Source organism: Mytilus edulis, chromosome 8, assembly GCF_963676685.1.
Source record: "Mytilus edulis chromosome 8, xbMytEdul2.2, whole genome shotgun sequence".
Taxonomy (NCBI): Eukaryota; Metazoa; Mollusca; class Bivalvia; order Mytilida; family Mytilidae; genus Mytilus; species Mytilus edulis.
The window spans coordinates 60,558,207-60,574,741 of NC_092351.1; the positions used below are offsets into that span (position 1 = coordinate 60,558,207).

General features: G+C 30.9%; 2 protein-coding genes across 2 annotated transcripts; both read left to right on the forward strand.

Annotated features, from left to right (window-relative positions):
* Nucleotides 1–1,008: 1,008 nt before the first annotated feature.
* Nucleotides 1,009–10,596, forward strand: LOC139485965 (uncharacterized). The gene is made up of 8 exons (XM_071270641.1): nucleotides 1,009–1,594; nucleotides 2,822–3,002; nucleotides 3,395–3,480; nucleotides 5,120–5,320; nucleotides 6,771–6,910; nucleotides 7,628–7,803; nucleotides 8,440–9,545; nucleotides 9,960–10,596. Exons 1-5 carry the CDS (start codon nucleotides 1,153–1,155, stop codon nucleotides 6,773–6,775), a joined length of 915 nt encoding a protein of 304 aa, XP_071126742.1. The 5' UTR covers nucleotides 1,009–1,152; the 3' UTR covers nucleotides 6,776–6,910; nucleotides 7,628–7,803; nucleotides 8,440–9,545; nucleotides 9,960–10,596.
* On the forward strand, nucleotides 6,979–9,230 carry LOC139484254 (protein PML-like). The gene is made up of 3 exons (XM_071267989.1): nucleotides 6,979–7,061; nucleotides 7,628–7,803; nucleotides 8,440–9,230. The coding sequence occupies exons 1-3, from the start codon at nucleotides 6,979–6,981 to the stop codon at nucleotides 9,228–9,230; spliced, it is 1,050 nt and encodes a 349-aa protein (XP_071124090.1).
* Nucleotides 10,597–16,535: the final 5,939 nt, after the last annotated feature.

Here is a 16,535-nt window from a genome sequence, read left to right on the forward strand (position 1 = left end):
TGAACATTCGCAATGCTTTCCGAGTGGCCTCTCCAAAACAAAAGCTTCTTCAAAAGTAAGTTTCTCATTTTTTCACTCATTGCTATATATATCATGAAATTCGACACACAATCCAATACGGTAAACAGCTTCAAAATCTCAATTAAAACTTTCAAACCATTCAAAGTCATGTCTACTCGACCCCAGATGGTTGTAAGTATATAATTCATCGGCTCACTGTGTGGAGTGGAACTTAATGTCAGAGCCGGCAAGTTAAAGAGTGACGACCTCATGTGTTTAAACATGCAGTTAGAAGTAGAGTCAAGATAATTTGCTAATTGTCCATTCATCCACTTTGTCAAACCTAATTTGTAGAACAATGAATAACATATGACTACTTTAAAAGTTTTAGATACGTACTGGATAAGAGTTTGTACTGGTTCCATGGTCATATTGTTGATTTTTTCAAACAATTGGGTAAACAAGTCCATATGATTTGAAGTAAAATAATCTTTGTAAACATTGTAAATGTCCAGGTAAACGTTTTTCATCAATAAGTTGATAATATCTGTATCTTCTTTGAAAGAAAGTTCTACTACATCCAACAACAATTCTAAATGACTCACTGATATAATACCAGTCATGTTATAGGGACCACACATATTACTTTCTTCTTTTTGCTCTATTTCTAATATAAGTGAATAGTTAAATCTAAGTTCTGTTGATATCTTAAACTTCTCTGTTTCATAATTGAAGCATAATAAAGAGTCCCTTTCCAGTGTTGTTTTGATTTGTTTCCATACATCATCTTTCTGACCAATGTTCGACTTAAGGATGTTCGCTAGTCACGGTTTTGGCATAGTTGGCGCACCGTAAATGCAAAATAGTATGTCGTAAAAAGATTAATAGTTTTTCAGTAATAAAAAAGAAATAAATGCTTTATTTTAGTTTTCAGATTTTTCCTTAATGTTTCTTTGACAAATAAGTAATTAATCGACAATGAAACGTACATTTCCGCAACTTCCGGTATTTCTGTTTGTTTACATTGCCGACGGGAGTTGCACTTAGCAGACGATTGCCACTCGTACTTTCTATAGCGTTTTGATACTTTTTCTATCTTTTATACATGTTTTAGAACTATTTTACATACTTGAATTTTATATCGTTTTAAGAATGGGGAAACTCAAGTCTGGGTTTAATTCGTCAAGGAACAAAATGAAACTTAAAGCTATCAGAAAAGGGCAACTCAGACGGACATTTTGTCGGAATTTAGAGTTGGACCATCCGTATGCCTCCAATTTTCGTACAACACCAGACATATCAAACGTGATTCATGAGGAAGTAATTGACGAAGATGATATAAATATAACACCAGATACGGATGAGTGGAGAAAAGGCAGGAGAGTAATTGAGTTGGGGGTTTTAGCTGACAATCTTGATTGTAAATTGTGTGGCCTTCCTTTACATTTAAAACATGCAGTAAAGATAAATGAGTGTGGTTTGGGATCCATTCTGAAAATTATGTGTATGAACCGAAATTGTAACCATCTAAACAATGTACCAACTGGCAAGAGACATGGAAGAATTTGGGATATTAACAGTAAAGTTGCGCTAGGTAATATTATGATTAGTACTTCATGAAAAAAAACTTCAAATGTACAGATAAATCTTGATAATTATTGGGGCATACATGTACATGTACCAGACTAATTTCAGACTAATTTCGGACCAAAGTCCAAATTATTTTGACGTCTGGCAAGGCTATTTTATTTTTTCTGGGACGCCTTCCTACGACAGGAAGGACAGGAAGGCGTCCCAGAAAAAAAAATAACCTTGCCAGACGTCTTAGTTATTTGGACTAACCAATCACTTGGTTTATCATATTTATATAATGTATTTTCTGGGGCTTATAAATCTGCACTTTGCACATACACATCTTTAAAGATTGTTTAATTTGCCATTCAACCGGGCTTAAAATAATGGCATTGCAGGTTAAATATCAGTAAACTGGCCCACCATTTCATCTAATTAATCTACACACTAAACTGTAGCTATAAGTGAACACAACAGGGGTCCAGTTTACTGGTTAGCAGGGTATACATATACATGTATGTACATCAAACCTAATTGAATATAGGAAGATGTGGTATGAGTGCCAATGAGACAACTCTTCATCCAAGTAACAATGTACATTGTACATGTATAAAAGTAAACCATTATTGGATCAATGTACGGCCTTCAACAAGGAGCTTTTGCTCACACCAAATTACTAGTGTAAAACCATTCAAACAGGAAAGTTCTGAAAGTTATATAAGTTAAATGACATCAAGTTTGTAACTATTTTCAATAAAAGGACACAAACTTTATAATTGATCAGCATAAAAAGAATAAAGAATGTAAATGACCATCTACCTAATTCTATTTCATTTGTTTGTATTTACTCATGTACAACACATATATGTTTAATTAATTGCATCACTATTCAGAAAGGCATACATTTGAAAAATTTCTGTGAGGATAATTGGATATTTGAAAAAAAATTGTCTAATTTTAACCATTTATATTTGTGTGCAATAAATTTTCAATTATGACACTGACATCTCTTCTATAAAAGGCCATGCATATTGTTATCTTGAGTTTCACAGACTAGTTATTGACAAAGGGTGTATATTATACTAAAACTAATTGCTTTACAACAAATTCTTATTTCACATTGGTGCATAAATTATTATTAAATTTTAGTTGAATACAATTTTGGACTTACATGTATATATATATTAACTGATGTAAACAATGTGTAAGCAATCATTAAATCATAATAAACATTTTTTGTATCTTTTAGCTGCCATACATATTGGACTTGGAGAACATCAACTGAATGCATTTTTATCCATTTTGAATATGCCAACAGTTAGCCACAAGATGTTTGACCAAAGATCAAAAGAGGTTGGAGAAGTGTTAGAATCACTTGCAGAAGAGTCAATGGTAGAATGGACAGAAAAGGAAAAGACTTTGACTAAAGAGTGTGTACATGTTATTATTGATTTATACAAAAACAAAATGAACTATTTTATTAATTATTGACATTTTAAAGTAAAACTAAGACATGCATTAATGAATTTTGAATTTAAAAAATTGGATATAATATTGTCATCAATTGTAATATAATCATTATCACTGTAAAATGGACTGATCTACTAAACAAAATTAAGGATTCAATATGGTGGCTAACTTAAGGTAAATTTAAACCCTTATCTATGCAACTTGTTTTTTTTTCAGAAGGGCATATCATTCTATTTCTAGAAAAACACATACAATAACAAAAAGTCAACTTTCATGTTGGACTTATCAATTAAATTATTCATTGCTACAAATTATGATTAGTGTTTAATTTACAAATTTAATTCAATTTTAGATGTGGTGGAGATGAAAGCATAACAGTATGTGTAGATGCAGGTTGGCAGAAAAGAGGAAGTGGCAGGGCATATGATAGCCTCACAGGTACTTTTTACATATACAAAAATTATCCCTGAAATATAATGTATAGTATTTAAAGAAAAGACATGAATGGAACATATATGCCTACATTCCAGTGATATCAATTAAGCTAGATTTTGACAAAGAGAGACAACTCCCTCATTTTCATATTTCAGATGTGGATTTGATTTAGTAATAAGTCTTGATTGTTTGTTAGTTTTAATATAATAATATTTAAATAAGTTTTCTAAAATAACCTTTAGATGTCCATGAATAGTCCATAAATATGAAGATTATATTCTGTAAAGAAAGCTTAATTGATATATTACTTCAAAGTTTCCCCCTTATACCAGTTCTTAAATTTTTGGGTCCAATGTTGACACATTACAGAATTTAAATTGAAGTTTTTTTGCTTAAAATTTTCCAAATTAGTTATTTAAAATATTTCTTGGCTCGATAGAAATATTTGAACTTGGAATTTATTTGTGATTGATATATTATAGAAGATATCTTATGTTTAAAGAGCCTGCAACTTTTGTTGCAGAAAGCTCTACATAGGGATAGTGATCCAGCGGCGGCGGTGTTAGCTAACTTCTTAAAAGGTTTATATTTTAGAAGGTGAAAGACCTGGATGCTTCATACTTTGTATATAGATGCCTCATGTTACGAAGTTTCAGTCAGTCACATGTCCCATGTCCTTGACCTCATTTTCATGGTTCAGTGACCACTTGAAAAAAAAGTTCAGAATTTTTGTAATGTTGAATTCTCTTCTATTATAAGTAATAGGATAACTATATTTGGTATGTGCGTACCTTGCAAGGTCCTCATGCCCGTCAGACAGTTTTCAATTGACCTCGACCTCATTTCATGGATCAGTGAACAAGGTTAAGTTTTGGTGGTCAAGTCCATATCTCAGATACTATAAGCAATAGGGATAGTATATTTGGTGTATGGAAGGACTGGAAGGTGTACATGTCCAACTGGCAGGTGTCATCTGACCTTGACCTCAGTTGCATGGTTCAGTGGTTATAGTTAAGATTTTGTGTTTTGGTCTGTTTTTCTCATACCTTATGCAATAGGTCTACTATATTTGTTGTATGGAATGATTGTAAGGTGTACATGTCTAGCGGGCAGATGTCATCTGACCTTGACCTCGTTTTCATGGTTCAGTGGTCAAAGTTAAGTTTTTAAGTTTTGGTCTTTTTATCTAATATTATATGCCAAAGGTCAAATATATTTGGTGTATGGAAATATATTATGATCTAAATGTCAGTCCGGCAGGTTTTATTTGACCATGACCTCAATTGCACGGTTCATTGCACAGTGTTAAGTTTTTGTGTTTTGGTCTATTTTTCTTAAACTATAAGTAATAGGTCAACTATATTTGTTGTATGGAAACTTTGTTAGCTGTTCATGTCTGCCTGGCATGGTTCATCTGACCTTGACCTCATTTTCATGGTTCATTGGTCTATGTTTAGCTATCTTTGTTAATGTTAAGTTTATGTGACCATTGTAATAAAGCTTTATACTTAGGACTATCAACATAATATCAATGATTAGTAAAGAAGGCGAGACATTTCAGTGTGTGCACTCTTGTCTTAATATAAAATATGCTTCTGAGGCTTTGTTATGAATATCAAGCTTGAATATTTTTGTTTAACAGGACATTGTTCAATGATAGGATCAAAGTCCCGCAAGATAATTGGTTACAAATGGAGGTCAAAAACATGCAGGATATGTGAGGTAGCCAGTCGAAAGGGTAAAATACCAAAAATACATCAGTGTAGAAAAAAATTTGGTGGGAGTGCAAAAGCCATGGAACCTGATATGGTAATAGACCTAGTCAGAGAAGCAAGATTAAAAGGTACTAACATCTGTACTATTGTTGGTGATGAAGACTCAACCACAATTGCTAGAATAAGATCTAACGTCGATAAAGACATAAAAAAGCTGTCCGACAGTAATCACATGAAAAAAACATTAGGCAAAAAGCTTTACGACTTAAAAAACAAACATCAATCATTATCAACAAAAGTGATAAATTATGTCATTAAATGTTTTAACTTCTTGGTGGCTCAAGGAAAAGGTCAACCAGAAAAAATTTGTAAGAGTCTTCCAGCATTGGCCAAGCATCCATTTGGAGATCACAGTGACTGTCATACTGATTGGTGTAGGTTTATAGAGGAGACTGGAATGAAGTACAGGTCATTGCCTTATGGCAAACCACTATCTGATAAGTCACTACAGGCATCATTGCAACAAATATTTTCAAGCTATGCTGAACATTCAAACAAACTGGCTAACTTAGAAAGTACTCAAGGAAATGAGAGTTTCAATAAAACTGTTGCTTCAAAGGCACCAAAGTCAAAACATTATGGTGGCTCAGGAAGCCTAGGTTACAGAATAGCTGCAAGTGTTGTCCAAAAAAATAGAGGTCAAATATACACAGTTGATGTAAGAAAATTCTGTTTTTGATTTTTTTTAATGCATGCTGTTGGTTACAAAATTAAAATGAAGTACAATTTCTTTCTGGCTTCTGTTCAATGACATAAATTATAAGGCCATTTTGTCATTACTTAGCATCTGTTCAAAGTCTTGTACTGTCCAGAAAAGAAAGAAAGGACATTGTTACATTTAAATGTTACTCTATCTAAGTTTCATGCAGTCCCGATTGCTAAGTTAGAATTATTTACAATTCAAAAAAAAGTTTATTAGATGTACCCTAGATTGGTTATTGTTACAGTCATAGATCTGTATTAAAGATACATTGCATTTCATTGTAAAATATTTTTTCAACTTCTCTTCACTTCTTTAGAATATACTCAATTGCATTTTTCTCTCCAAAGCCTGGCATTATTTCTAATTGAATTCAAACGCAAAAGTGCATGATTCTTTGAAAGAGTGGCTCTTGAAAATTGTTTACTTTTTTTTTCATATTTTTGTTCTTGTCTAATGATTAAATACAGCAATACATTTTGAGAAAATGCTTTTTTTTCTTTCTGAAAATACATGAAACTGCTTAAAACTATAATGTGTTGAAAATCATGCATTATCACTTGTTGAAAGATATGGAATATTTTTTTCTTTATCAAAGTTCTTTTTTATGATCATTCTCTAAATAACTGTTCATTCATGATTTATTATGACAGTTTATTACTCTTAGTCTTACTAAGTGTTTGAAATGTTGGTCAATAAACTTCAATGAAAAAGAAGTAATTAACACAAATACGCATTGCAATACATTTACTTACAAAATTATTTGACACAAAATGAAGATAAAACATATTATTTTATATAAAAATTTCTTTTTTCAGGCTAATGTATCTGCAGGCCTATCACCCGGAGTCCACACAAAAAAACTGTTCACATTACGGGACTTACAGGCAAAGAAAAGAAAGGCAATAGCAGTGACAAAGAAAGCAAAACTTCATAGAATCCAGTTAAAGTCAAAGCGGTATAATATTTTATTTCACAATTCATCAAAAATGCAGGAGACAGAATCTCACATTATACTTGACAGCCATGACGCTGAATCAAAATAACCAGTCCTTAAAAAAATGGTCAACACTTCTCTCTAACTTTCGTTTGCCTCAACCAAGTGTGTTGTGAAACTTCTACACAATGGCATGAATATTACCCTTCATGAGTTATGCCCCTTTATAAACATAAAAATTGCTGAATTTAACCACTGTTTTCAAACTTTAGTTTGCCTCATCCAAATGTTAGAGATTTTTACACATTATGCTTATAAATATATATATATATATATATTACCACAAAACACAGATCAAGTTAGAAATTGTGTGGTGTCTCTTTTATACCTTTCTTGAGCTAAGTGCTTATTTATATAGTTAAAAATAGAAAATTTGATAAATATGTCATCCTCATTCTCAACTAAATTAGTTTTCCTCGACCAAATCAGTAGAAATATGTTTCATTAACTTTTTAAAAATATAAAATGTCAATAATTAGTACATTTACTAATGCATATTTATAAGCGGTGACATCTCTGGACCATCGATAAGACACATTCTCCATTTGTAATATAAATAAGGGTTCTGCATATAAAAGTTGAAACCCAACTTATGGTTGCTGTATATTTGATATTTGAATGATCAATCTATTTTATCTTATTTCTTTTTTATAAATTTATTCATTTCTTTCATTTTAGTCACCAAAATACTTCAAGTTGTGAAGTAAGAGAAGGGGTGTGTTATGAAGAGAGCACGGCACTAGGAATTGAACAGGATATTACAGAAATACCTGCACCAGTTCAAACAGTGACCAATCAGTCCATGCCTCCAAATTTGTCTAGAATATATTTTGACATAGAAGCTACTGGTCTTAGTAAGTATAATAAGTACATGTTTTTAGGTCTGGACAGGGATTATAATGTAGCATTTTCAGCTAAGGGCTATATTACCTGTTCCAAATTGAAAGGGAATATAAACCCTTAGTTTGAAATGTATGAAATGGATCTGTTATTAATTGTGAATCCAATTCTATAAAAATGTAGGATAAACAGATCAATACATGTAAAAATCTGTATCACATGCTGTATAACCATTGGCCCTATGTATTGATATTGGTTCCTCCTGGTGATACAGCATGTGATACAGATTTTGCCATATTTATTATTCTATATGTATCAGATTATTATAGAATACCATAGGTTTTTTTCCATCAAGGTCAGCTAGTGAGTCAACTTCAAAGATCAAATTTTCTGTAGTGTTGACTCTTTTCGAAAGTCTGTTTGTTGATAGCACTCAAAAACAATAATCAGTCTTGTTGCATTTCAACAACTTGTGAAAGATGAAATAAATTATTTAGGTCTGCTATAACAGTCAACAATGTCAAAGATTTGTTCTAAGTAATTTATACAAGTTATAATCTCATGTCATTCATTTATTGCTTGAATACCATTATTATTATTATGCAGCACAAATTTTTCTATGTTTATGATAACATATTTTATCTTTGCAGGTAGAACATCACACATATTACAGTTATCTGCCAAAATGGATGAGGAGATGTATAATTCATTTGTATTACCATCATGCCAAGTGACACCGAAGGCCGCTGAAATCACAGGAATTACATTTGAGAATGGTCAGCTCTTGTTTAAAGGAAATGTTATGCCAGCTGTTGGTATCAAAAAGTGTTTGAACGATTTCATTTCTTTTCTTGATAAATCACATAATAATGTTATTATAGGCCATAATATATGTAATTATGATTGTATGGTATTATACACAGCTTTAGAAAAATGTAGCTTACTTGATAAATTTATGACCAGTATTTCCGGTTTTGTAGATACATTATTATTATTTAAATCATCTCATCCAGGCCTAAGTTCCTATTCTCAACCTAATTTATTTCAAACATTATTGGGTCAAACTTATGATGCTCACAGAGCTGATGAAGATGTAGATGCACTATATACACTTGTAAATAAAACTGTTGTAGATAATTGTCATTTTGAAAAAACATACTTGTCAAAAAAATTTATATTAGAAAAATACTTATCTATGAAAGAGCTTCAGAAAAATCTGCCTTCATTGAAATTGTTAGTTGACAATAAAATACTGTCTATTGGTATGGCAAGAATTGTTGCAAAGAGTGGTCTTTCCTTGAAGCATTTAAAGCTAGCCTTTACAAGGAATGGAGCAAAAGGGATACGAGATATTTTCACAGAGAGCTCTGGATCAGGTGTACGGGTTACAAAATCTCAGAAGATTATAAACAAAGTTTCAGAGTTTTTACAAACACTCTGAAATCTCCCATTTTTACAGATTGATTAAATATTCATGTTTGTAATATAAAAGTATGCATGTTATCAAAATAGAATGTAATGAATTCTTTATAAAATTACAAGTTCAAAATTTTATGCAACCTAGTTAGAGTGTTTGTACCCATGTCAAATAAATTATGTGTCACTGTGCATACATGTGTTTGTTTAAATCAGGGTCAAGATTTTATTTATACTGTTATCTATGCTGGGTCTTAATTATATGTATAACTATAGATAATTGTTATTGCTTGTTTATAATAACATCAAACTTGACAAAGAGTTATCTTTCTTGATATTTGTTGAATCATTATTATGAACATACCCTGATGATTTGCATTTCTGACAAGGAATGGTTATTGAAGAACAATGTTATACTCTTGCTTTAACATGAATGGTGTGTTTAATTACTAGTCAGATTAACTCATACTGATATGTTATGCTAAGAAATCTACTAATAACTTGTGTATTTGTAAATTTGGCATCAAATTAAAAATTCTCTATGACCACCATAATAGTAGAATTATAATAATGAAATGAGGCAATATACTTGAAAGAAATTTTGTTCACATTAATTATTATATATATATAATATAGGATAAATTCTGAATTACTACTCACTAAAGTGAGTTTTGATTATTCTTATAAAAGTTGAAAAAGAAAATTTTTTATAATTTTCCCGTACTTTTTCATTTCATATTGTAGGTTTTGATAGGCATCATTCAAAATTTTCCATACCAATCTTTTTTTTTTCTCCATAGAATTGGAGAATAAGAGTTAATACACAATTTCTGTAATAAGTTTCAATTTCTTCTTTGAATAAAAGGTGTGTTTTAAAGAATTTAGTTCAATGATATACAATTTCCCGTACTTTTTGTAAAATTTTGGCTCAAAATCAAAATTAGGCACACAGATATATACTTTTTTCTTTATAAATATCAAGAATATGATGTAATACACAATTTCTGAAATAATTGTATATTTATTATTGGTTAAAAAGGTACTTTAGAAAGAATTTATTTAAAAATTAGACATTTTCCCGTACTTTTTGTTATTTTTTGGCTCTAATTCAAAATTTTGCACACAGACCTATACTTTTTTCTTTTTTAATTTCAAGGTTAAAACCAAATAAAAAATTTCAGAAATTATTGTAAATTTCTTGTTATTTTTAAACCATGTTTCAAACAGTTTTGTTGGATGTCATATGTTTTCCCGTACTTTCTTGTTTTTTATAAATTCAAACAGGTCAATAACTGTGAAAAATGACTTGTTTACGATTTTTTTTGTGTAAAATGAAACAATGACATGTTTTTCAGCATTATTTCAATAAAAAGAGTTCATACTTATTGAAATGATTGTTTTTTGTTTCTTCTAATGGACATATACTGATTTCTGGAAAAGGCTGATATTTATGAAAAAGCCATTTTCATGAACAATAAAGAGCTGCGGTACGGAAAAATAAGCACACGGACCTATATATTTTTTTTTATTTTTTTACTTGCCTATGAATGAACTTTAAAAAAAAACACTCAGGAAAACTTTCTTGTTATTTTGAATTTGAGGAGCAAACATCCTTAAAAGTGTTAAATAAAGCAGTATTTATATAAACTCTTGGTATTTCGGATAGAAGAAAGATGACTATTAAAATCACTGTTAGCACGCAGGATTTCTTTTCGTTTACTGAAATAGTTGACCGCCCCCGTATCCCTTTCCTGTTGCACAGACTTGTGATAATGTAGATTGTGGAAAAAAGCATTAATCCTAAGGCAAACATTAATATACTTGTGGCAATCATGGGATAATAAGCTAAGACATATTCCTCCACATAGACAGTGGTTCGGAAATAATACATGTACTATCACCATTCGTGTCAAATGAGATAACAAATGCCCGCGGAAAATGGAACGCAACAGATATGAAGAAACACACAAAACAAATTATGTAAGAACTTCGTGTCTTAATGTTGATATGACTCCAAATGGGAAAAATTATAACGCATACTTTTTGTAGTCCTAAAGAAGTTGTTAAAAGAACCGAAACGAAATGGAACACATCAACTAGTTGGGTGCTGTAATAATGCATGGCACACATAGGGTAGTCCAGTGTTACAAATGTTTGGATTTCCTGAAAACTATTTGAAGAGATTCTATATATAGGTTCCAAGTGATCTGTCAGATTAGATATATTACTCGTGTTTCCAATTGAATTGTACAATACAGCAAACACGGGCTCTAGACCGTAAATGCACAAGGCTGTTAAACTATCTGATATAGCAAGTGCTTGCAAAAGAATAGCAAACGGTCGCTTCATGCTTTTATCAAAGAGTGCGATAAACACAATCATATTCATTATAATAGAAAGATAAGAAATTGCTGGTCCAATTACAATATTTACCACAAATGGAAACCGTGCAGATAAAATGAAAAACATCTTGATAGTCTGATGATAGTTTCAATATGACATCTGGTTGCTCAGGTAGAAGATAAATGTTCTTGATAAACTATTAATAATTAATTTCAAATACAATAAACAGAAAATATTTAAGTAATTGCTAGTGAGTTACTTTCCTGTTGACCTCTCAGTGTACCCTATAGATAACACGTATTTATTAAAATATGTTTCAAATGGAGATTTTCTCTAATTAATTTCTTTTTAGCTGAACATCACTTCCATTTAGATTTATAAATATACATTAACATTTCCATTTTCTCAGCTTGTTAAGTATAATGCTAGAGTAGAGTTTGTGAATATATCAAAGAATCGTTGTTGCTTTTTAAAAGAAAATTAATCTTTTCGATATTTTTTTGATATTCATATTTTTTGAGAGTGATGTGCATGTTTGCACTTTCATGCATATCTTTTCGGTGGATAATTATTTTAGACGAGAGTCGATATGTTTGTTTTTGGATAAGTTTTCCACATATCAACGAGTAGAAACATTGGCAATATAAATCATAAAACACTCCCTGAGAGAATATGAACAATGATGAGTTACAATTTGAGAAATGTTTACCGCAATTGAATTCGTATAGGTAACGTTACCGGTAATTGAACTTTAAACTTCCAGCGATTAGTCTTTCTTTGGATAGCCATTGAATTTTTAGAAACCAAATTTTTCTTCTGTTTTTATCTGTGTTAATAGCATGTAGGATGCTGTAGAATAAATTATTTGCAAGGATAATTACCATTATTACCTTTTTTATATACTAGCTAAGCCTTGTCACCGCCATGGAAAAATGTATGAATTATTTAGCGTTTTCTCAGATTATAATTTCCTTTTTTTTTACTTGACCCATACATTTAGTCACAAAGCACAGAACAGTGCAGTAAATTAAGGTGCTAGTAGTTATTTCGATGATGTTTAAATCTGGGAAATCGGTTATTTGGAGACACATCAAGGTATCAAGCAAATATTGAAATAATTACATGAACCCAATGTGATAATGAAAGCTTATCGCCATTTGTGTCAGTGGGATACTTTGAATGGTTGCTCCATAAACTATGAGGATATATGGTCAACGAAATTTTTAGAATAAACATTACAATTATGTATTTTTGTTTTTCGAAATCAGAGAAGAAACAAAATTAAATAAATGAAAACTTCACGGTGTGCTATGTGCTCTTTTTCTACATTAGAAGGCAATATATTTTTCAATATTTTACAACGAGCCTTTCCTCTTATAATGATGTGTTTTCCTAGGTTTTAGTTTGTAACCCGGATTATTTTTTTCTTGTCGAACTACGACTTTTAAAAAGTAGTATACTACTAATGCCTTTATTTACCAATGACAAAATGACCATAGACCATCACATGAACGACTGATTCCTATTCAAATAGCCACAGTACGGTATTTCCATGAGTTGAAGCGTACGGCAATTCCATATTACGTATAAGTTTTAAAAATAATAACAGGGTAAATATTTGATATTTTAATTTTCAATCTTTGTAAGAATCAGGCAATGTAAACAAATTATAAACATGACCGAAAAATAAAACACTGACCTAGCCAACTTTTTTGAAAGCACCCATGTCATATGTTAGAAATTGTAGTAACAACAAGTATCAAGAAAAACGTTGGTTGGAATTATAGCAATTAACTGAGTTACCTTCCCTTAATTGTTAATTTCAAGTGCATTTCAACCAAATCATATGTTGTATTACCAGGACAGGGAAAGGAAACGAATGTTATAATCATGCATCATATACATTCTGAACTTTATTTAATAAAAAGTTTAGTTGGTTTTGTTTGTCATGTTTTTCCCACTGTCTGATTCTTAGGCAGATTGGTATATAATAACAATATATAAAACAATGTTGTAGCCAGCTAAAGTATTTATATTTTTAGGATAAAAAGGAAAATTACGAAACTGTTAGCAATCAGATTGTGCGCATGTGTCAAAAATATGTTTTATTAATTAGAACACGGGTTTATTTCAGCTGGCACCTTAACAAATATGTACACTAGGTCAGTGATAATGAACGCCATACTAAACTCCAAATTTTACACAAGACACTAAAATTAAAAATAGTACAAGACATACAAAGGCCAGAGGCGCAAAAATGCGGCGGGGTTAAACATGTTTATGAGATCTCAACCCTCCCCTATACCTCTAGCCAATGCAGAAAAATAAACGAATAACAATTCGCACATTACAATTGAGTTTAAGAGAAGTCCTATCTGATAACAGAAGATGTAACCAAAGAAAATAAACAAAATGACAATAATACATAAATAAAAACAAACTAATAGCAGTCAACTGACATGTCAGCTCCAGACTTCAATTAAACTGATTCAAAGATTATGTCTTCATCATATAAATATCAGGAACAATCCTTCCCGTTAGGGGTTTAGTATCATACCATCATAACATATATGAGAAGAACATAACTCGTGTCATGCCAACAACTGGTTTTTTAAAAAAAATGTGTTTAGTTTCGAAGCAAAGACCCTATAAGTGAATCAATATCACCGCAAAAATATGCAATCTTGAATTACCTGACAACAATATCGTAACTATATCCCTTCTTAATAAGTCTATTTAAAGGTTTAGATAAATGTTTCGTTGTGGTTGCCGGGGTTTACAGCAATAACAACAATGTTGATATTTTACTTGTCAGATAGTCTTGTTATCCCTATAAATATCATGCATTGGTTTAATGGGCTTTTGTGTTAGAAATATTTTGGCTGATTCTTATCGTTTGGAATTTTTATTGTGAACTTTCATATGGGTTTCCTCTAATATCCTTCTAATCCTAATAAAACATTTATCTTTTTAATGGCCCGAACAGATATTCATTTCTATGCATGCATCTTCAAGCTTGAACATACAATTGCATTGATGAATCAATCAGTTCACCATTCAAATATCTGCTGTATTCAAGAACTATCAACGCTTATACTTAAGGTGGTACCCAATACTTTCGCCAAAATTAATTTGGCTCGTTTACTTTTCATGAAATTTTGACAAATTGTTTGACTTTGACCCTTTGACAAAAATAAAAAAAGTTCAAAACATTTGAACCAACCATTTTATCAGTTAAATTACATTGGTTATATAGCAGTTTGACAAACACTAATTTTGACCATTGAGAAGCTTATATTCCCTTAACACATCAACTTTTTTAAAACGTTTAGCTGGTTTTACAGATTTACTCCCTGTAGTGTTAGGTATCACCTTAAGAAAGTCTTAAATGTATACATTTAAATGTTCAACAAAACTGATATTAAAGTAACCCAACTTTTTTTCAATTTATTAAAAAATAAAGTATAAAAAATCAATTGTCACCATACTTTTGTGTGTGTTCTATTTGTTTGTGTTGACATCGGGATTATGGAAATAACAAAACAGGTTCTAGAAAGGAATTTATGTACATGTAGTACAATATAGTTTTAATTGGTATTCTGGTTACTTTGTGGTTTATATCTGTTCATTTGAATCTTTATTCATATAAAACTACTATGTTTATCAATAATGGATGTAGATTAAGTTTCTTTACTATGTAAATGTTTATGTGAAGATTGCATTTTCTACTTTATTTTTGAATTTGATATTTCGGAGAGGATCAACGAAAGTGCCATTACTTTAGCTGCTTGCATGCATGATGGCTTTTCGTACATTGAAATTGATGACTATCATCTATCGTCTTTCTCGATTACAAAGTGGTCTTACCATAATTACACTGTACAAAATAACAGATTTCCAGACGTAAAAACCAATATGATCGCTTGGAAATTATTGGATGGTATGTCAGGACAAAGTTTCCTAGACAATTGTAAAGTTTGATATACTTGTACATGTAATACATGTTTTATTGTCACCACGGAACTTGAATCAGTGCTGTAAACGGAAAACAACAAATATCATTAGAACCAATAGCCTACTGGTAATATGAACCACATTGAAAAAACTATGAGGACTTTCTGTAATACTACCGTGTAGCAAAAAGAACAGAAATAAACTTTAGGAGATAACTGGATTGTATTTAAAGCTTGGGGAGCTAGGTAAACGGTGATTTCCGACAATAGCACCAAGTTTCTCAAAGTCCAAACTGAAAATGCAATGCAGTATCTCCGTTGTAATGCCACAGGAATATATTACCGTAGCTGTATTAAGCACAATCTCTCCAAATTTGGGGTTTTCAATGCAAGTTCTAATACAAAAAACTCTGGTATGAGTACACTTAATAAACTGAAGTATATATTCAGATGGTACAAATTGTATTTACAAACAATTTGAAGAATAAGAAACTTTTAATACAATTCTATATAATAATGTAGTAAATAAAAAATATACACTGCCAAGATGTATAGATATAAAGATAATTTATCAAATATGTACTGCGTCGGATAGAAATCGACCTTATGAAAATGAATATAAAAAACATATTTTAACTAATTTCGGGTAGAAAAATATCTATGCAAAGTCTATAACAAGTGGAAAATTGAGTTGATATAAAAGCCCTATAAAACACACCAAAATTCATCTTTTATTTTGTATCTGAGAATTCAAAAATCATTCAAACACTAATACATGTTTTTATCAAAATATTTATAAAGCCAAACAAGTACAAAGTAGAACGTATTGATAGAATTAGTGGAAGTTCAACCACCATTGTGTCTTAAATTCGAGGTATTCTGTTGCATTCACGAAGGGTTTTATATGTAAGGGCAGTGACTGTATACCTCAACACATTTGTTTTTTAGCTCACCTGAACCTATGGACAATACATACGAATGTTATCTGTTAGAGAACCACTAAATGAAACGAAATGAAACATAGCATGAGTGTT